We start from the raw sequence: 22,542 nt of genomic DNA, 5'->3' as shown, positions 1-22,542 counted from the left end.
GCTGAGCAGGGAGTCCGATGCGGGACTCGATCCAGGGACTCCAGGATCATGACCTGAGCCGAAGGCAGTTGCCCAACCAACTGAGCCACCCAGGCGCCCTCTAAGAACCCTTTTCAATGAGGTGTCTAAACTACCTACCTATGGCCTTCCAAGGCTGAAAAACCTTTTATAATCTCTAATGATGCATACCATTTGATTACACTATGAGGAAATAAGTAATATTTCTTTCTGTTAATCTTAAATTCTATTCTCAAGGAATTAAAGGCAAGGGAAAAGTGTGTTTCATGGTAATGAAGAGATTCATAATTTAGTGCTTCAAATTAATATATCAGAATGTGGTGTTTGATTTTTTTAGATGCCATCATTAATAGCAACCAATAAATATTACTGTCTTTAGTGCTGTGGATAATTTTTTTAAGAAAAAGGTATAAAATATAGTTCTTATTCACTAGGTTGCTTTTAGTATAAAGAATATAAAACATGAAAATATTTTGTGTGGGAAATAAAGAGTAAAGACAATGATGTATTAAGTGCCAAATGAGTGGTACAAAGAATGTATCAGCAAAGAAGTAATCTCTGGATAACAGAAGGAGGTAAGTATAGGGTTCATATCCTTCTAATCTTTATAACCCCAGCACCAGTTTTGGCTCCTAGAAAGTACCCAGAAAATATTTATATAAGGAAAACAGAAGGGTGGAGGACACAGTGCCCCAGTCTCCTACCATTACCTTTCAAAGTTATAAAGAGTTGGCAATATACAAGCCCTTTTACATTCTATAAGTGTCCAGTGACTTCTGAGGCCTTTCTTCCTTTAAACCCAGAAGCAAGACAGTACTTACAAGTCAGTAGAATCAGAATTTAGAGCTAGAAGCATTCATTTGGTTATCTTGGTATATTCTAGTCAATAGTGTACCAGAGTTTGACGATTTGTTGGTGAACAAAATGATAAATTTCCTGCACTCATGAAAACTATATTTCAATTGGAGAGATAGATAAATATATCTATCATAAGATCTTTAACAACAAAAAATGCTATATATAAAAATAAAGCAGGGAAAAAGAGAATTATAGAGTTCTATAAAGTATTCAAGGAAAGCCTCTCAAAAAAGATAATATTTCAGCAGAGCTAAATGATGTAAAGAGGCAGGCTACAAATGATAGGAGGAGGAACATTCTAGGCAGAAGAAAGAACAAGGGCAGTGATCCTGGTGTATGAACATGCTTGGCTATTTTGGACCAGTAAAGACACCAGAAATGTAAGAGATTAAGTCAAAGGAGATAAAATCACTGAAGCCAAGAGAAAGTATAGGATGGTCAGAAGTCTCTGCAATGTGGTTTTAGAGTTAGTAACATGCCCTCAATTCCTTGGATACCTATAATCACTAATTCCTAAAAATCTATAATCCTCAATAATCTATAGCTATGATTAAGCTCTCCCAGTGTACCAAGCATGATGCTAGTTGTATGATGTAGATTCTGCTAATATCTCTATTTTACTGATAAAGAAACTGAGGCTTAAAAAGGCTAAGCAACTTGCCCAAGGCCATACAACTGGCAATTGGTAGAGCCAAACTCATGCACCTGAGCTTTATGCTCCTAAATTTTATGCAAGCGACTATTTGGTCTCTGCATAGGGTTGTTAAGCATAAACAACACAGAGACAAATGAGTGAATATAAATTAATGACTGAATGAGACATGTATTGATTCCAAACTGTGTGTTCAAATACTACACACATTCCTTCAAATCTTACACACAAACTGAGCTATTACTTTCAGTGCCTTATATGGGGGGGCCTAATCCCTAATAAACAAATCTGCCAATATTTGTCTTTATATAGACGCAGCCACAATTTTTTTTTTTTTTTTGCCAATTGAACTCTTTTTTTAATGAATCAGTCAACTATTCAATAATTTATCAAGCATCATATGACAGTTAATTTTATGTGCCAACTTGGCTAGGGATGGTGTCCACATATTTGTTCAAACATTTTTCTAGATGTTTCTTCTTCTTTTTTTAATACTGTACCTTTTATTCCCATGATGTATTCATTCCATAATTGGAAGCCTGTATTTCTCTTGTATATTCTTGCCTCCTTTGTCATAGATAAACTGACCATATAAGTGGGGGTTTATTTCTGGGCTCTCTGTTTTGCTCCATTGATCTATGTGTCTATGTGCCAGTGCCACACTGTTTTGATTACTACAACTTTGTGGTATATCTTAAAATCTGAGATTGTGATACCTCCAGTTTTGTTCTTCTTTCTCAGGATTGCTTTGGCTATTCGGGTTCTTTTGTGGTCCCATACAAATTTTAGTATTATTTGTTCTAGTTTTGTGAAATATGCTGTTGGTATTTTGATGGGATTGCATTGAATCTTTAAATTGTGTTGGGTAGTATGGACGTTTTAACAATATTAATCCTTCCAATCCATGGGCATGGAATGTCTTTCCATTTGTTTGCATCATCTGCAGTTTCTTTCATCAATGTTTTATAGTCTTCAAAAAGTACAGGTCTTTCACCTCTTTAAGTTTATTCCTAGGGTTTTTTGGGGGGGTTTTTTGGTGCAATTATAAATGAAGTTGTTTTCTTAATTTCTCTTTCTCCTATTTTGTTATTTGTGTATAGAAATGCTACTTATTTCTCAGTATTAATTTTATGTCCTACAACTTTACTGAATTCATTTAGTATTTCTAGTAAGTATTTGGTGGAGTCTTTAGGATTTTCTATGTATAGTATTACATCATCCGCAAATAGTGACCGTTTAACTTCTTTACCAATATGGATGCCTCTTATTTCTTTTTCTTATCTAATTGCTGTGGCTAAGACTTCCAGTACTGTGTTTAATAAAAGTGGTGAGAGTGGACATCCTTGTCTTGTTCCTGATCTTAGGGGAAAAGCTCTTAGTTTTTCACCATTGAGTATGATGTTAGCTGTGGGTTTTTCATAAATGGCCTTTGTTATATTGAGGTATGTTCCCTCCAAACCCACTTTGTTGAGAGTTTTTAATCATGAATTGGTGTTGAATTTTGTCAAATTCTTTTTCTGCATCTGTTGAGATGATCATATGATTTTTATCCTTCGTTTTGTTGATGTAGTGTATCATGTTGATTGATTTGCGAGTATTAAATGACCCTTGCATTCCCAGAATAAATCCCACTTGAGAAAACTGAACTATTTTAAATATTGGAAAGCAAAGTTAGAACACTTTGAGGGAAGCATGTTAGAAAGGCTTTTTTCTACTGAATAATTTAATCTCTTAAAAATATTCTTCTATTGGGGTGCCTAGGTGGCTCAATCAGTTAAGCATCTGACTCTTGATTTCAACTCAGGTCATGATCTCACAGGTTGTGAGATCAAGCTCCCCAGAGGGCTCCATGCTCATCAGGAAGTCTGCTTGAGAGTCTCTTCCTCTGCCCTAACCCCCATTCATGTGTGCTTTTTCTCTTGCTCTCTCTCCCTCCCTCTCTCGCTCTCTAAAATAAATCTTTAAAAAAAAATTCTTCTATTAATTTTTCCCCAAAATTATTACTAGATTCTGGTGTTTTAAAACTTAACAAATGAAAGCCTATTGAATTCCTTATAATATTTTTTTAAGGGAATTATTTTTGTAGAGTAGTTTTTAATTCCTACTAAGGTAAATCTTTGCAATTAAACTCTGGGATTTATGTGACTTTATCTCTCCGTTTAATAAATTAATAAATATTTAATACTAGTATACTTTTAAAATAACTTTCTCTTGCCAACAAAATGTAGTCCTATACAGTAGAGAGAAAAACAAAAAACATCAAAAACTCTAACACCTTTTCCTTCTCCCAAGGAAAGTGAGTTATTTTTGAAGGTCGTTTATAATATTTTTCAAATTGCTTATAGACTCTGTATATAGTTTTTATCTTCTATTTTGCTTTTATAATAAGATCGTTTAGACAGGAAAATTTGGCTAACACAATTCTTATATCTTCATATAGGTGAAATTTTTTTCGTAATTTGTTCTTTCAGGAGATTAAGAATCTAAAATTAAGTTTTATCTCATTTTGTTTACCTATGTAAAATAATTGAAATGATTGTTTGTGAAAGGGGGGGCAGTTATCCTTCAGCAAATTAAGTTACTGTCTACCAGTGAATTTAAGAGCTAGCCTTATCACCCCCTAGAACCCTCCTATGTGTGTAAGGGAGGAAAAGTATCTTTTTCCTCTACCCTTCTAAGTTCTTGGCTGGGCTTCTGTAAGAGAAGACAAATTAACAAGAGAGAAGCATACAAATGTATTTAATGTAAGTTTTACATGACATGGGAGCCTTCATAAGAAAATGAAGATCTGAAGAAGTGGTTAAACCTGAGAGTTTTTATTCTAGGCTTGATGAAGAGTGGACAGTGGCAAGAACCTATGATAGGGAAAAGTGGGTATGAGTTAAATTTAGTTAAGCTAAAGGAAACTTAACAAGGCCTGTTTGTTCAGATTCCTTTTAGTGTCCGTCTGTCTTAGAGATAAGGATATCCCCATCCTCTGAGTATAGGGAAGGCATCCCTCAGTTGAGAGTTTTATGTCTTGATTCAGGGAAAGGTCAGAAAGTCTTTTCTGCACATGCCATTTCTCAAATTCCTTCAGCTTAAAATATTCAGTATACCAAGATGCCATATTTTGGGATACTATACCCTGAACCCCATTACCTGAAATTCTGCTAAAACTTTAGTCATTTAGCTTATAAGTATTCCCAGTTAAAATATAAGTATCCTGCAAGAGGTAATATTTTAATCTATTATCAATTTTTGTGATAGTAGGTAAGGAGAAGCATATCAACAATCTGAGGGAACTAACCCTAACTTCAATGGGGCCCAGTAATACAAGTAAGGAATACAGAAAAGGAAAGCTGGAGAACATGAAGACAGACTTTACCCACTTGACAATTAAGACATAATCCCAACTTTCAAATAAGGAGGAAATCTGGAGATAATCTAATCTAAATTCTTAATATTAGAGCTGAACAGTTTATGTCAGAGAAGCTAAACAGCTAAGCTTCTGTTGAAATCACATTTTATTTTTATAAGGAAGAAACATGAAGTGTTAATCTAGGCAAAAGTTTAGGTCAGTTATTTTGTTCTAATATATAACAGGGATTTCAGAGCAAATAATAACTGCATATTTTTTTGACAAAAGAGATTTTAATGAAATTAGCATTTATAGAGATAAAGGTTACTCACAATACTTAAAAGTTAATTCACAAAAAAACTACAGCAATTCCAAAATGGTATGCAGCTAATATAACACAGCTTTCAAAAATAGAAAACAAAAATGGACCAAATAAAAAGTGAATTCTAAAAGCTACCATTAGAGTGGAACATTTTTTATACACCACTCTCTGGAACAGACTAGAGGAACATTCAATAACCACAAAGTCTTGAGCAAAACAGTTGATGAGCTGGACCCAGTGACACAGAACACTGATGGCTTTAAACATTCTTTTCAAGCTTGCATAAAACACTTCTGAAAATTGACCACATACAGGGCCAAAAAGCATATCCAAACATTTCAAAAAATTAATACAATTCTATAAAGACAATGAAGCTTGGTTACAATCAATAACAAAAACATTAAAAATACAACATATGGTAGAAATATATAAACACATTTGAAACAATCGATGTCAAACTACACACTGTAGTGCAAATTAAATATTTATTATTGAAAATTAACAAAATTACTAATTATCCAAACTTTGTTAGAGATTCAGCTCTAGCAGTACAGAGAGAACCAAAGCTTCAAATGCTTACATAATAGAAGAAAGTCTGAAAAATGGGTTATGCATTTTTAAAAAGATTTATTTATGTATTTCAGAGAGAGAGAGCATGAGCAAGAGGGGCAGAGGGAGAGAGAGAGAGAGAATCTCAAACTGACTCCATGCTAACCGCAGAGCCCGATGCAGGGCTCAATCTCACCACCCTGAGATCATGACCTGAGCAGAAACCAAGAATCCCAAGCTGAACCAACTGTGCCACCCAGGCGCCCCTGGGCTATGCATTTGATTTGAGGTAGGAAAAGAATAATAAACACAGGGGCACCTGGGTGGCTCAGTAGGTCAAGCCTCTGACTCTTGATCTCAGCCTAGGTATTGATCTCAGGATAGGAGAATTCAAATCCCGCCTTGGGTTCCATGTGGGTGTGGAGCCTTGAAGACTACCTCTCTCTACTGTCCTCACTCTTTTTGTTCCAACCATGAGATCAGACTGGGTATAGAGAGTTAATAACCCATTGTGCTCAGGTTCTTATAGTTCCCCAGTACTGCATCTTTATATAAGTTTCTCTAAGAGGAGTCCAGAAAGTCCTCTCCTCCAAGGTGAAGTCCACAGCCACAACACCGAAAGTCACAATCCAAATAATCCAAATAATCACACGTGCTGGCTTGAATCAAGGAACATCATCAATGTTCACAGGACAGCCAGAAGCACCAGGGTCTTGAGAACCGCAGGGCTCGGGGCCCGGCAACCTGCCTTGCTCAGCGGAAATTCGCTTCCTCCTGTCCTTTAACGCCCTCCTTGCGTCCGGGCCTTCTTTGCACGCGGCCTCACCGGACTCAGGTTCAGCCGCATGACGGCCATTGAGAGTTGCCCCGTGAGGCGCTGAGCAACCCCAATAATTGCATATTTTAAAGAGGCAATAGAAAGTGTTTCTCATATAGTGGCATAAATTTCCTAAGTAATGTTAATAACTTCAAAGATAATACACAAGCCGAACTGTTGTTTTCTTTAATAGTTCTAAATAGAGTTTCAAATTTCTAGAGTTCATATTAAGAGTGGTCTTAGTCATGTAAATGTGGGACCAACTGATATTATCTGTAAACAGAAATACTTTGAAGGAATATTATTCTCATATCCTTGTTTTTTCAGCTTTATTTGTAAAGCACTTACTTTTTTAATATCAGAAGCTATAGGAAAGACAACCTCAGGCTTAATTTTTTTAATTTGAAAAACACATAAACTCAGTTGTTTTTATTATTATACCACATTATTCATCCTTAGTCAATGCTAGTATTGCTCTTGTCTCTGTGTCCTGAAGAATTAGTTTCTAAAAATTTCTTCAAAATAATTTAGAGATACTTGTGTTCAGAGCAGAATAGATATTAAGGAGGTTTAGTAAGATTTTTTTCATCCCATTTGGGTCTAGGTTCAAGCTACCTGAATTAAAATTTGTAGCTAGTTGTATTCCCATATCTGAATAGACCTTGCATAATATGGGACTATATGGTAGCCACTGCTGGAATGTCTCCACTGTCTGGATTAATAGTGAGTTGTGTAAGGTACATTAACTGTTGAAGAGCTCCCATTTGTTCTGAGACCCATCCATAGCCCCAGTTCCTGAGTGCCATGTAGTCTCATTCAATCAGCCAGTCAATCCTGATTGATGACCTATTTTGCCAGGCAATGGGGAAACAGAGTTAAGTCAGAATGCTTGCTGACTAGGAGTTCACAGTCTTATGGCTAAGAGAGACACATTAAATAGATAATTACAATACAGTGTGAAATGGTCTATGTTTGAGGCACACCCAGAAGGCCATGAGAATATAAGGATGGTCACCCAAACTAGGTGATACCTGAGATGGGTCTTGAAAGAGAAATAGAAGCTACCCCAGGAATGAAGAGGAAAAGGACATTTTAGACTGAAAAAAAACAAAAAAAAACATACTGTATGAGTGCACAGAGAGGATGAGAAGGACACATTCAGGAAATTACAAGTGCTCTGGATGTGCATGGCTAGAATACATGAGGGTAGAAAATGACATTACAGTTGGCAAAGGCAGCTTCATGGAGAATGTAATATGCTAAGAAATTTGGGTTTTATTCCAAAGACTATGAGAAAGTATTAAAGAATTCTAATCAGATAAGTAGCATGCTCGCACTTGTATTTTATAGGGATTTATGCAGTATGGAAGAAGATAAGAGCAGAGGTAATGGTGCAGGCAAGGCCAGAAGGATGGAATCACCCAGAGATTTGATGTGCATAAATATTTCTCCATATTTGCAATCACAAAGGGTGGGATCTTTAGCTTTGACCTAAAATAAATCAGTTTTAGTGAACCCTTTGGGTCAATACCCATGCTGGAGAAAATCCAGAGAAATGCATTTTATTGCTGTTCCTTTCCCTTTTCTCTTACTATGTATTAAAAAAGATAATTCTGTATCATGGCAATTGCAAGTATTGATAGATGGTGGTGCCACTAGCTAGGAAGGCCAGGAGATTTGATGCTGACACAAGTGATTCTAGGTTTGACATAGTTCTGAAATTCATTTACTCAGCAAATATATAACATGTATTCTAAGCACTGTATTAAAGCATTATAAGAGTTCCATAGATGAGATAAATACAGATCCCATAAATTGTTTAAAGTCCTAATGGAAGTCAAGTACATTAGCATTAGTATGTTTTATACAAGATCAAATTGCTGTCATGAGAGATGTACAGATACTGTAGGAAGGAAAATTTTCATGGAGGAAATACCTGAAGGATGGATAAGGTTTGAACACTCAAAAAAATGGAGAAAAGGCTTTTAGGTAGAGAAAGCTGCAGGAGCTAGGCAGGACATATACTGGAAACAGTATGTGATTTGGTTTGGTTGGAAGTGAAGTAGTTAGTTCTTATTCATGAGAGCTCCACTGAGAAATTTGGGCTTTGTCCTATAGGCAGCCATGAAAGTTTTCTCAACAACGTTGTGATAATCAGAACTTTCTTTTTAAAATTTTAATCTAACAATATTGTGAATATAATGGATTTCCAAGAGAAAAGATAAGAATTGAAGAAAACAAAAAGCTATGACAATAGTCTGCACTCAAGGGAGTAAGTGTCTGAAATAGGCAAGTGGTTATGGGAATAGAGATAGGAGGATGGGATTTATTAGAGCTCTAGAATGTTGGATGTTGCCACTGATGAGATTTAAACTGATTTGGTGGATGGTGATGGCATTCATAGAAAGCAGCAACAGATTTAGCAAGGAGAAATGGTGATCTCTAAAGATAAAATTTTATATTGATTAATGCTATTTAGTTACACTATATATGAGGAAACTATGGGCTTAATTCTATATTCTCTTTTGGCTATTGATATACTAAAGGTATAGCCTTTACTTTGGACTCTATAACACTAATTATAATTAGTTAACATAGCAACCAAACAAGCCAACAAAGTGGTCTGATGAAATCCTGGTGTGCTTTGTATATAGAGGTATGAAGTCATTAAGTGTGGTACCCAGCAAAAATGCTGTGCTCTTTTAGGGTTTAGAAAAATATGAGATTGTTTCTGTGTTAAATTTTGAGCTGCTAGATATTTTAAAGCAATTATTAAATCCTTTTGTGAAGTAAACAATCTTTCTAGACTATGAACCTATTTACCTATTTAATATACCATATTATTTTTAGAAGGATATTTTTCTATCTGCTTGATTAATGTATGGTGCATCTACTTGCAATATTTGTTATATAGACTGACTTATAAATACAGGAAGGTGTTCATATCTTAGAAACCTAGAAGATGATGATGCATGTCATCCTTATCTGTTAATACTGTTCTAACAATCCAACTCTTTTGTCACAGACATTTTAAAGTACTTGTTCTGACCTATTTGTACATTGGATTACCACATTTTGTTTAATGTGAAAATTTATTTTTGTAATAAGCACACATTTGAATGCTTTTTGGTAATGCCTACCAAATGGAATGTTGAGCTGAATGCTATGTTTTTGGGGAGAGGAACAGCGTACTGCAAGATGGGGTAAGGTCACCAGTTGCCAATGAAAAATCATGTTTACTAGAATATATCACAGAGTGCAATCAGTGTAGTAAATAACTTGATTCAAATACCTGACTAGGTAACTGCTATAATAACTGTTTTTATAGTTACTGTTGTCCCATAGTAGAGGTTCCATTGTAATTACTGATGATTTATTTAATCGTGTCCTTTATCTTTTAATTCTTTCAAGTATGTCATCAAAAATCCTAATAGTAAAAATGTTTTATGAACACTGAAAGGTTAAAAAGTTACTGTTTATGAGTACCATTGCCAGTTTTGCCAAAACCGATCTGAAAATTGTGATGGACATTGGTACGTTATAAAGATGTATATATGATTGGAGCTAATACCACATAAATACTTTGGCTTCTATTGCCTAACTAGATTCTTAACTAATTACTATGAAGCTGAAACCTTTTAAGGTCTTAATTTCTGGAATAGCAGAGTGTCTGGCTGTTGGGTAGTGTACTCACTACAGAACCTCTTTAGTATTGGGTATTGTTTAACCCATATCTATGTTCATGCTGACAAACAGTGGCTTTTTTAAATACAAAAGGCAAATGCAAAGGATCCAGATTTTTTTCTAGAATATGAGGAAAGCAGTGAAGTGACACCCATAATCCTAAAATATGTCTTGTTGCCTGCTCATCTCTAATACTGCCTTATATTAAGAACCTATACATACTTGTCTTCCACTGCAGTACAATGAAATAAAACTTAAAGTTCTTGGAGCATGGAGAAAGTGCTTATCTCAGATGTGTATTCTCTATCATTTTACTCTCCTTGCCATATTTTGCCCATGACTAATCAGAGTCACCTTTGAGAGTTAGAGTCACTATATGTCAGAAACTGCCTTCTATCTCACTTTTATTCTGTCCAATTAACACAAAATATACAGAAATCTGTTCTTCACTCGGTTTTCAGATCCTAATATTTTATTATGATTATGGAGGACTCAAAAGGTAAAAACAGTATTCAATTATCTACCTTTACAGTATAATCTGATAGCCTCTCACATGTTTAAGAAATTGTATAAGGGAGTTCTGCTTCATCATATGATGTCTGTTTCACATGAGAATTTCTAATGTAGATAGAGGAACTTAATTACCAAGGAAGCGAGATCCTTAAATCAAAATTGTCTTCATTGTTCAACCATGTTCATGGTAAATGTATTAATATATAACTAGGCCAATCTCATTCTCTTATATTTGCCAGTAATGTAATTAAGGATAGATATTTAGAGGTTTGACCACCCTACGAGCATTCATGCTTACCTAATCTTATTTGCACTAGAAGTTTTATGACAAGCAAGTTCTTGGATGAGTGCTTTTAAATGTTTTCCAGGACTTTTTGATTGAACTAAACTAAGAATAGGGGAAGTGTGGTTTAAAGTTTTATTTCTGTTGTGCCTTATCTTTCAAAATGTTAAGATAGCCTAAAAAGGGTTTGGAATAGTTTTTGCATTTTGGATTATAATTTTCTTCTTCCAAAAAAGTCTCTGCTGCCATCATATTTTGTCAAGCATTTAAACATTTAATATAGATTTTTTTTAAATCAAACTATAAAGCACAACCAACAGAAAATTCTAGGATAGTAACAAGTTTATGACTTATGTCTGTGACTAAAAAGCAATTTGGACTGAAATCTTTAAAAGCACATAAGAAATTGGTGATACCGAGTCCACAAAATCATCTAGATGCTCCTTTATAATTTAGATACAGATTTTAGATATTGGGTATTTGGGTACAAATGAGTACTTTTTAAAGCCAAATATTTATAGACTTTATCTTGTAAAATAAAGATTATTTTTAGAGTCACCAATTTTCTAATATGTAACTGAACAAATTTTGTATAACAGACACTCAAATGTAACTTACATTGTAAAGCTTAACACAGTCTAAGCATTGTCTTTTATCTTTTATTTCTGATTTTCAAGGGAGAGAATCTAATTGGCTCAGTCTGCATCAGATATCCACCTTCACCCTTCCCTTCCCTACTATCCTATCAGGCATGATTGTGGATGGAAGGATCATCTGATACAAACATGACAATCTAGGCTCACCCTTTTTTGGGAGCAGTAGTTGAGGCTCTCTAAAACAAGAAAGTGGGAGGTGGGCAAACAACCTAAATATTTCTAGGATAGATTTGTATTGTTTTTGCTACTGTAAAAGCACTGGAAAGAAAAAAATGTTCACAGTTGATAAGGGCTGTTTGATAAACACAGAAACTCTGGCAACTGATTCAGCCTGGCAGATGTAGAATCATTTGCTGAGAATATTTGAGTTGTTAGGTTCTTAGTTTGTGGTATCCAAATTTTTCATTTTAAGGTATGTCCTAACCGAAGATAAAAGTACTATCAGAATATTTGAGTTGTTAGATTCTTTAGTTTGTGGTATCCAAATTTTTCATTTTAAGGTATGTCCTAACTGAAGATAAAAGTACTATCAGAGTAATTATATGCTGAGAACAAAGCCCTGACTGTTCATGAAAACTGCAGTTGAGAATATTGAATAATTATAAATGTTTGAGAAACTAGTGCTGATGAAATCCAGGGGTGATCTGCCCATGATCATAAATTCTTTGTCCATTCTAGAAGACTCTAATTAAACAATGTACACTGGGATGCTAATGTTTACTTTACCTCTCTTTTTATTTTTCAAAACTTTTTGTAGTTCTTTCCTTCATTAATGCCAAATGCTTTTCTTTGAAGAAAAAATGATGAAGCAGCAACTAGAAAATTTCAAATATAAGATATGTGGTCAATCTTCACCATCATTCTTGAGAGTAGGAGCCTCAATTTCTCCTCTCACCATTAATGAGAGAGAAAGAGACAGGCAGAGAAACAGAAAGAGAGAAGTAAAATTCTAAAGATGAAACTACAAACTGGGGCAATTGAGAAACTGTCATGTCAATAAATAATTATAATTTTTCCCCTTCTACAGTGATGACTAATGAGTTTTGGGAGGGGAGAATATTAGTTGCTTGTGGCATAACCGTTTAAAACTCTATGACTCTTCCATTTTTTAAAAAACATCTAGGGGAAATGCCTCTATTGAACACATAAATATCCCTTCCATGGTCATCAATCAGTGATTGTTAAGGGAGGGAAGACAGATTGCCTGGACTTCTTATAAACTAGTCTTCACATTCACTCTCCTTCTAGCCTTTCTTCACATTGTTGCCAAAGTACAAATGTGATTTGTTACTTCTCTACTTAAAATACTTTCTGATTTTTATTGTTCTAGGATAAAGACTAATACTATCAACATGACCTACAAGGCCTTGCTTTGTCTGGCCTCTGCATTCATTTCCAAGCTCATCTTATCTCATGCTATACTTTGCTCTCTAAATTCTGCTGACACTGGCCTTCCTTTATTTCTCCTTATGGGCCATGTGCCTCCCCTCTATAAGCCTAACATTCTGCCTGAAATGTTTATCCATCCCACCTCCATTCCATCCCTTTGCCTAATTAAGTTTTATTAATTCTTCCAATTTTAACTCAGCTATCACTTGCTTTCTCAGTGAAAACCTTCCCTGTCCTCCCCAAGTTGATATATCCTATCAGAGTATCCTATCCATCTCTTTCAGAACAGTTTTCACAGTTATTTAATGTTTATTTGAAGAGTTATTTGATTAATAACAACATTTAAGAATATCTTCCTCAAGACATGTGGGTGGCTCAGTTGGTTAAGTGCCTTCGGCTCAGGTCATGATCTCAAGGTCCTGGGATCGAGCCCCACATCAGGCTCCCTGCTCAGCGGGGAGCCTACTTCTCCCTCTCCCTCTGCCTCTCCCCCCTACTTGTGTGCATGCTCAATCTCTCTCTCTCTCTCTCTCTCAATCTCTCTAAAATAAAGAAATAAAAATCTTAAAAAAAAAAAAGAACATCTTCCTCTATAGACTCTATATGAAGAATTATCTTTTTAATTGTACTTTTAAATTATTTGGGGGGGTGTATTTTTTTCTTTTCTTTTTTTTTAAGATATATGGGCCTTTATTTTTAAAATTTCTGTGGCAAATTTGGAGAGTCAGGAAGCACAATGTGTTAAACATCATAACATTTATTGGCAGGAACAGATATTACTGACAGATAATAAATAATATTAAATGGGATCTCACATTTCAAACAAATTTAAATACCTTGAGAATAGTTAGAAGACTAAGTTCATAATTATAATTTAATCTACCTTTCTGGTTCCATCATCTACCACATCTTGAAATATACTATGCCTTAGTTGGGGGCATATATTTTTTTTTACTTTAAGATCATATGATATTACAAAATATTTTAAACTAATATATGCTTTTAATTCCAAAATTAAAATACTCAAACCATATGAACTCTTCTAAAGTGCATATATAATAACACATTACCCCCTTAGAGAGCATGAAATTGGAAAGAATGGAAATGTCAGCTAAGTTCACTTGAGAAATAGCCAAGAACAAAAGGGTTTCCAATCAATGCTAATGACCTAACAACTCTAAAGAGAGTCCTGCTTAGCAGTCTTGCCCAAAGTAGATACGTTTTGCAGTATCAAGTGAGATCTGAGAACTTCTGATTGACTATATTACTTTCAGAGCTGTAAATAATCATGGTTATAATAATGAACTGAAAGCAATGAATATTGTGCAACCCATGGGATTGTCATTAATTTGCTGCATCCTGATCACTTTTGCAATACTTCATTTAATCAGAAAAATCTTTTTTTTTTTAAAAATCTTTTTAAAAAAAAAAAAAGACTTATTTATTTATTTGACAGAGAGAGAGAGCACAAGCAGGGGGAGGGAAAGGGAGAAGCAGGCTTTCCCCTTGAGTGGGGAGCCCAGTGCAGGGCTCGATCCCAGGACCCAGAGATCATGACCTGAAGTCAGATGCTTAACCAACTGAGGGCCACCCAGGCGCCCCTCAGGAAAGTCTTCTTTAAATTTTCCACTCATCTTCTTCCTTTATTTTTTCCATTCCGTTTTCATATTTAACTTTTTTTTTTCCTTACTGGTACCTTACTTCATTTAGATAAAATACTCACGTGAGCATTCAAGATGTTAAGAACCGTCAGGGAAAAAAAAAAAACAAAAACCAGAAGTAAAACTAATGAATCACTGAAATAGTAATTAGTAAAAGCTTATTGTGCACATACCAAAAAAGAATCTACAAATCAGGAGCACTCAAACAAAAACATGGAATGAGGCTCAAGGGTATATTGTTATAAAGCAGCTTATACAATGTGGAGGCAGTGACTGTTTATTTTTCAGTTTATTTTTCAGTTTATTTATATTTTTTATTTTCTGAAAATTTTAGAATTTTCTTAAATGAAAGGGAATTGGTTAGGGGTTACCTCATTTCAATTTGGGGCAACAATTTAAGTTTTGTTTATGATTTTCAGAGGCATAAGAAGTGACCAAGGTTAAGTTAGCTTTACTTGTCTTGCAAAATAAGCCAAACTAAACTTTGCTTGTATTACTAAACTAGTTTTCCCTGCTCAGGGAATTTTTAAATCTGGTTTCTGTTTGTATTTGATTTTAATGTACTATCTTCTGTGAATCAATTCCCTCTGTGAGTTTCCCTCACACACTCAAGTCTACACACAAATAATTTTTTCCTTAATCTTTCCTTCTCAGTTTTATTCGGGGTCATATTTCAGGAAGCATCAACATTCCATTTAGTGCTGCCTTCACTACTGAAGGGGAGCTTACCCAGGGCCCTTTCACTGCTGTGCTCCAGAGCTTCAAAGGGAAGGTCATTGTCATCGTGGGGCATGTGGCAAAGCACACAGCAGAGGTAAGTGTACTTAGAAACGTCATATGCACATAATGATGTGTTATCTACCTGTCTATCATAATGGTTTGTCTAAGAGTATATTTCTTCAGGAGTTGGTCACAAATCAAATGAGCTTTGAAGTTCTGACTATATTCTTACACTGAAGAGTTTGTTCACCTTTTCCCAGTAAAAGAATTAACGCTTTTTCCTCGGTGTGCAACATCAAGATCAGTAGTAAACTTAGAAAGATCCAAATGATAACCTAAGGTGTTTTCTTGTTTTTGTCTTTGAACTTCTTTCTGAAATTGCATAGAAGTAGCTTCAATATCTTCATGGGAGAAGCACACTGGGGCTTGACTGGGGGCTCTGAAAGCTGATCATGATAGACTTTATTGGATCTGGGGATTTCGTTTACTATAGGCTCAAAGCTTTTTGATGATAGAGAATTCAGGAAAGGATATCAACTTTCAGATACAAGGAGTATATGAAAAAATTAAATGTCTTCCCTCTTCCCTGACTATGTTCTTAGCAAACTGAAAATAAAACAAAGAGTAGCTTATAGAGATCAAAAATATCACTTATTTTTTATAAAAGACAAGTTGGAGAATATAGTTTAAGATGAGAGCCAAGGGTATGTGCTCTGGTAAGCGCTGTGAATTGTGCAAGACTGTTGAATCTCAGATCTGTACCTCTGAAACAAATAATGCAATATATGTTAAGAAAAAAAGAAGAAGAAGATAGCAGGAGGGGAAGAATGAAGGGGGGGGAAATTGGAGGGGGAGACGAACCATGAGAGACGATAGACTCTGAAAAACAAACTGAGGGTTCTAGAGGGGAGGGCGGTGGGAGGATGAGTTAGCCTGGTGATGGGTATTAAAGAGGGCACGTTCTGCATGGAGCACTGGGTGTTATGCACAAACAATGAATCATGGAACACTACATCAAAAACTAATGATGTAATGTATGGTGATTAACATAACAATAAAAATTAAAAAAAAAAAAAAAGATGAGAGCCAAATAGGCTTGCTCACAAATCCCCCAGGATTGGTGAACATATCCAGATGTAGGCAACATTGAACCAGGACGGTCCCTTTTTCTAAAGGGAAGGAAGAATCTGCTCCTGGAAAAGTAGCAGAGGTAGTTTGCTGCCTGCAGGTAGCTTATTCCCAAAAGGAAGAAGGGCAAGGCAGAGCCTTCCCAAATTTACCAATCAAATGAATCAGTCCTCCACTACTCTGGGCAGAGTGAATAGAGGGACAAAAAGAAAGTTAGGAATATACTTAGAAAAATTATTTCTCAAAGAAATCAACAGTGGAGATAAAGTATTCCCCCTCTAATATGTATATTCTTTAATGTCTATATATACTGAATAATCTAGAAATCTAGTCAGATGAGAACTTTAAAACTTTTGGTCATAGACCATTTTAAGCATCCAGTAATCCTTGTCTCAGAAGTACAGGGCTAATGGTAACAATGGTTTTTGACACTAAATGAAGGTCAGCCTTGATGAGGAAGCTTAACTGAACATACTAAAGAAGTATCTGAGTGGATATTAGTTATGTCATATCTCACTCACCCCCTCTTTTATATAATTATATCTGGCATCTAACAGGGAACAATTTAAATACACCTATTTCAGAGAAAGTCAGTATACAAAATGACAAACGTGCAATTTTAAGTAAAAGAACATTTTAGAACTAAAGTCATGGTGTCTAAATTGTTTTTATGTACGCTGTTAGACAATAATAATTACTATTCTTATTTTACTACTACCATAATGCTGCTGCTATATTAATCTATATTGCCATAGCATTCCAATGAAAAATATCGATTTTCAATTATAATGCATATCAATACATTCCAGCCACAGAAATACTATTGAAAAGCACATATTTCTGGGTTCCAAGTAATAGACAGCCTTAGGAAGAAATCCTTACAATGATAATAATCCCAGTTATTGACTGGTCTTTGTAAGTAGCGAGTACTTTTCATATGTTATTTCATTCTTCTCAACATTCTTCTATGAGGGAGGCATTATTCTATGCATTTTACATATGAGAAAAACTTAGACTCAAAGTTTAATTTGCCTGTCTGAGAGCCAGAATTGAAACATGAGTCCATATGAACTCTACAGGCCATCCCCTTAACTCAGTGAGTTCTTAAGGCTTTTGAGTCTGAATGCTGCCATTGGTCCTGTTTTTTGTATGTTTGTTTTTTCAATAGGCTTATTCTGACTTTTTACTGATCCCAGTAGTTCTTCCCAGTGTATGAAACCAAGACCTGAAATAAACTTTTATGCTGTTCAGGCTAACAAGCTTAAGGCTCTACTTTTATAAAGCATTCACCATTTGGAAGATGGTTATCTAGTAATAGACCCTGTGTGATTTAATCTTCTTAAATATGCCAAATGTTTTCAAGCATCCTACTCAATGTACTAATCTCTAGAATTGTGTTCTAATTTTACCATAAAGGTTAAAACAGATATATAAATAAATAGATAACTAATTTATTTCATTAAATAATCAATTATAAAGCATTTGTCATTTGTTATATGCAAAACACTATGAAATTCTATAGTCTGTCATAGTGCAAATAAATTTAAAAGTTCAAAATACGAAAGAAATCTGGAAGCATGAATATTTAGATGAGTTAACAATATATGATAATAAAAGTAATAAATGAAGAGCCATCACATTATGAATAAATTAGCCAATGTCTTCCTTATCAGAAACCAGATATTATTTCATGAAAAATTCCTTCTTCTTCAAACTGCATGGTCATTAGTGCCTGTAGACAACAATGACTGAACATATTGTATGTTCAGCTATTCATGCTTAAATCCAACATCAGGAAATTATTTTTGAGAAACAAATGAAGTATTTGTATAGGGATGTATCTTAATAATTTTTCTCACCATGGGACTTAAAAGAACTTCAGATATTTATTTGCTTATGCTGTTCCATCATCTTTTTATCTGCTGTACAGATTTGTATGACTTTACTAGTGCTTCTCCACCACCACCATGTAAGTTGGAAGCATCTCAATTCAAAATCTGTTTACTGGAATTCCATGTATCTGTGGTTGTGGATAGCTTCCATTTGCTCCGCCTTTCATTCTAGATCCATTCTCCACACTTCTTCCCTCTGCTTTCTGCCTTAGGAGGCTGGCTGGCATGTTCTCTGGCTTCTAGTTGTTGAGCTAATGAGGAGTTCTGACAAGTTATGGGAGGGAAAGAGTCAAGGATATTTATCCCCATGTATTCTTCCCTCAAAAATTATCTCAGGTTTGCTGTATTCCTCTACTGAAGGTTAACACTTATCTCCAGGAAACATTCTCTAACTACTCTCTTTTTCCAGCCCCTAATCCCTTTGGCTCTAGGGGTGAAATGCAAATGACGAATAAGCCCATGAAAACATAGTTGACATCATTAGTCTTCAGTGAAATGCAAATCAAAACCGCAATGAGATACTACTTCACACCCAACTGTTGGCCAGTATATGGAGAAATTAAAAAGAAATTCTGGCTCAAGGCTGGTAGGAATGTAAAATGATGCAACTTCTATAGAAATCAGTTTAACAGTTTGGCAGTTCCTTCAAAACATAAATGTAGTATTACATTATGACCAGCAATTCCATTGTTATGTAGATACCCAAAAGAACAGAAATAGAAAAGAATAGAATAGAATAGAAAACAAGAGCTCAAACAGATAAATAACTTGTATGCCAGTGTTTATAGCACCATTATAGCCAAAAGGTGGAAACAACCCAAGTATCTATCAACAGATCAGTGAATAAACAGAATGTGGTATATATAATATTACTCAGCCTTGAAAAGGAATGAAGTTCTGATACATGCTACAACATGGATGAACTGTAAAAACATCATGTTAAGCTGGAATAAGCCAAACAGAAAAGGACAAATATTCTTTGATTCCACTTAAATGAACCATCTCGAATAGGCAAATTCATGGAGACAGAAAGTAAATTAGTGTTCTTAAGGGCTGAGAGAGGAGAGAAGGGGAGTTTTTCTTAATGGGTGCAGAGTTCTATTTGGGATGATAAGAAATTTTGGAAATAACTAGTGGTGACAGTGAATGTACCTAACGCCACTGAATTGTACACTTAAAAATGGTTAAAATAGCAATTTTTAAAAAGTTCTAGGGTTTGATATGTTTAGACTATCCTACTGTCCATAGTTCATCTGAGCCCTACAGTTTCTGGTCAAACAGTAGTGGAGATTCTTTCGTAAGAACTCTTCTGATCAGGGCTCATCTTTTTTCCCTTGTAAGTATTAACACACACACACACACAAACACAGTAATTTCCAAGCAAGTAACAGGTTTTCTTCTAAGTTGAAATCAGTGCCCTGCAGCTGGCAGAGTCCTGTTTTGAAAAGATCAAGAGAGCCCGAGTTGAATGCTGTGAAAAGGAAGCAGAGGTGCCAATTCTAGTTATAGAACAGTGACAAATTATCTTTGCAAAAGTTTCTGGGTTTTATGTCAAACCCATATTTGGACTAGGGAATTTTTTACTTACAAAACAGTAGATGCTGGTTGTAATTTTTCTAGTTTTACATCTCCTGTTAAGATCTAGTAAAAGGGCTAGACTGAAAATCCAACAAATAAAAATAGTAAGTAAAATAGACTATAGCTTAATAAAAAGGCTCTCATATTTCATTTAACAAGTAGCAAAATATCACTGAGCAACTACAAGAAAGAAAAAAAATGAGCCACTTATCTAGTGTGTGACAGTATTAAAATCACCCATTTGACATACAAATTAGGACCAGAGTGTCTCTTGTAATACAAATATGACGGATTTACTCTATAATGGCCAAGTGTATTGAATATATTATCTAAAATGACATAGGAGAAGGCAAAACAGATCTGAGAATTATAGCTTATTTGTGTACCTGACTAACTATAATTGGAAGATATATGATCCCATTTTACATATGTATTCATTAACTATTTCCTGTAATTACAACTGATTAGCAATTTATTGGTTTCTTTATAATTACCACTTCATAAGGCTCTTGTATTTGGCCTAGCTACCACCTTAAATCCACCAGGAAGCCTTTAGAATCTGCCATTTCTTAGCTAGCTAAAACATTGCTTTTCCCCGGAACAGGGCAAAAAAGGAGGACTACAAAGATCTTAGTTTAATTAGGATACCACGTAGGGCCTCTCCGTACTAAGTCCTACTGAATCTCACTTGTCAGGTAATCTTTAATTCACCTTGTACTACAGGTTAAATAAAGCAGTGAGCTATTACATAATCCAGCACATTCAGATGTTCTGAGAACAATGTCACGTCAGCATCAGTCAATGCCAGGTAGTCTCAAGCGAGTGAAGTGGAGTCCTGAGTCTCGGAACTGTGTGCTGGTGCTCCAGCGGTGGGTCCGATTTTGTGCTGATCCTTGCTGCTGTGTGACTAAGTTTAATTTGACAAGCCAAACAAATACACACTGTATATGTTGGTAGGGTTAATGGGAGTAGGAAGTCCTCTCTAGGAAAACAAGGGTAAAGCAACTCAGGCTTCGTGTAACATTTGAAATGAAAAAGATGGCAAGGTCTCATTCTTGTCTCACTGCAGAGACAATCATCTTTTTAAAACTCACATGAGAAACCACATCTTCGATTGCTAAACTGGAATTAGATTTCTTGGGCATTGAAGGAGAGCATGCCAGCATGATCTGTACAGAAAGTGACATAAAAGATACCTCTTACAAAACTGGAATGTGCTGAATTAATCTCAGAGAGCTCGTGTATAAATCTGTATATATTCAGATCAATAGGGGGTGGCAGAGATAACTCCACCATTCAAATTACAGATTAAATGAACCCAAAGAAGGAGCATTGTTATATCCTTGAGCAGATTACTCAGATTAAAGGAAATTTTGATTTTTAACATTAATCAAATATTACCTAAGGGAAATGTATGGGTTGTTTTGATACAGCAACCATTACACTACCCCACTCCCAACCTAAGGTCAAAGTCTCATGTATCTCTGCTGAACAAAATACCATCATGCATACATCTCTTTCCCAGAGGTAAATTATAATGTTTAAGGAGAATGTTAATAGCACAGTGGCATGTTTTAATGTGGTACTGGTTATTTTTTTTCTCCCCTGTGGGGAAAGAAGGTAGTGAGACCCAACTCTAGAGCTAGTAATGGCTGTCGGACTAGAAAATGGCCAACAACATGGGCCAGAACAAAATGAAAGTTGGTGTTTCTCTACCTTTAATAAGTCCTTAAGAAAAACTGTAAATATCATATTACTATGTTAGTCACTGAAATGCATAAGACTTTATAAATAATCACCCCATCCGGATTATATTTTGTGGCTATAAAACCACTAAAATTTCATCCCTGCCAGTGTACCACATTCAAAAGGTTATCTAAGAAAGAAATCAAAGGAACCTTTGCATTTCACTTTGTCTTGTCAACCCTTTGGAAAATATTAGGAACATCTTGTCTTTCCCTTAAAATGGTATACTCTTGGCATAAAATCAGTGCTTTTCTTTTGTTATCAAAAGAAATATTCATCAGAGAACATAAGAGCCAATGGCAATAATAAGCCATGTGTGCTATTATTGCTATTATTTTCTCCTTTAAAACAAAACAAAACAAAACAAAATAGAAAAGAGCCAAACATATATTTCTGAATAACAGTTGATTCAGAAACTTAGACGAGAGATGATTTTTGTGGAGGTTCTATGACTGAACAGTGTGAGTGCCTGATACTTTCTACACACAGCATATAGGAATTAAATTTACAATATGGCATCTGTTATCAACTGCAGATAATCATATTCCTAATAGGAAAGCATGCCATTAGTTTTTTGTTTTGTTTTGTTTTTTTAAAGATTTTATTTATTTATTTGACAGAGAGAGAGAGACAGTGAGAGAGGGAACACAAGAAGGGGGAGTGGGAGAGGGAGAAGCAGGCTTCCCGCTGAGCAGGGAGCCCAATGCGGGGCTCGATCCCAGGACCCTGGGATCAT

General features: G+C 35.2%; 1 protein-coding gene across 4 annotated transcripts in view; it reads left to right on the top strand.

Moving 5' to 3' along the window:
- The window catches only part of TBCK (TBC1 domain containing kinase), a 243,483-nt gene that overhangs the window by 206,644 nt on the left and 14,297 nt on the right, over positions 1-22,542 (top strand). For all 4 annotated transcript variants that reach the window (XM_032400952.1, XM_032400950.1, XM_032400951.1 and 1 more), the window contains one exon: positions 15,397-15,556. In XM_032400952.1, the coding sequence (XP_032256843.1) occupies positions 15,397-15,556 (160 nt within the window). The remainder of the gene's footprint in view (positions 1-15,396; positions 15,557-22,542) is intronic.

This window comes from Phoca vitulina, unplaced genomic scaffold, assembly GCF_004348235.1.
Source record: "Phoca vitulina isolate PV1807 unplaced genomic scaffold, GSC_HSeal_1.0 scaffold3, whole genome shotgun sequence".
Classification (NCBI taxonomy): domain Eukaryota; kingdom Metazoa; phylum Chordata; class Mammalia; order Carnivora; family Phocidae; genus Phoca; species Phoca vitulina.
Note: the sequence above shows the minus strand (reverse complement) of the source record. Positions and strands in the feature narration are given on the sequence as shown.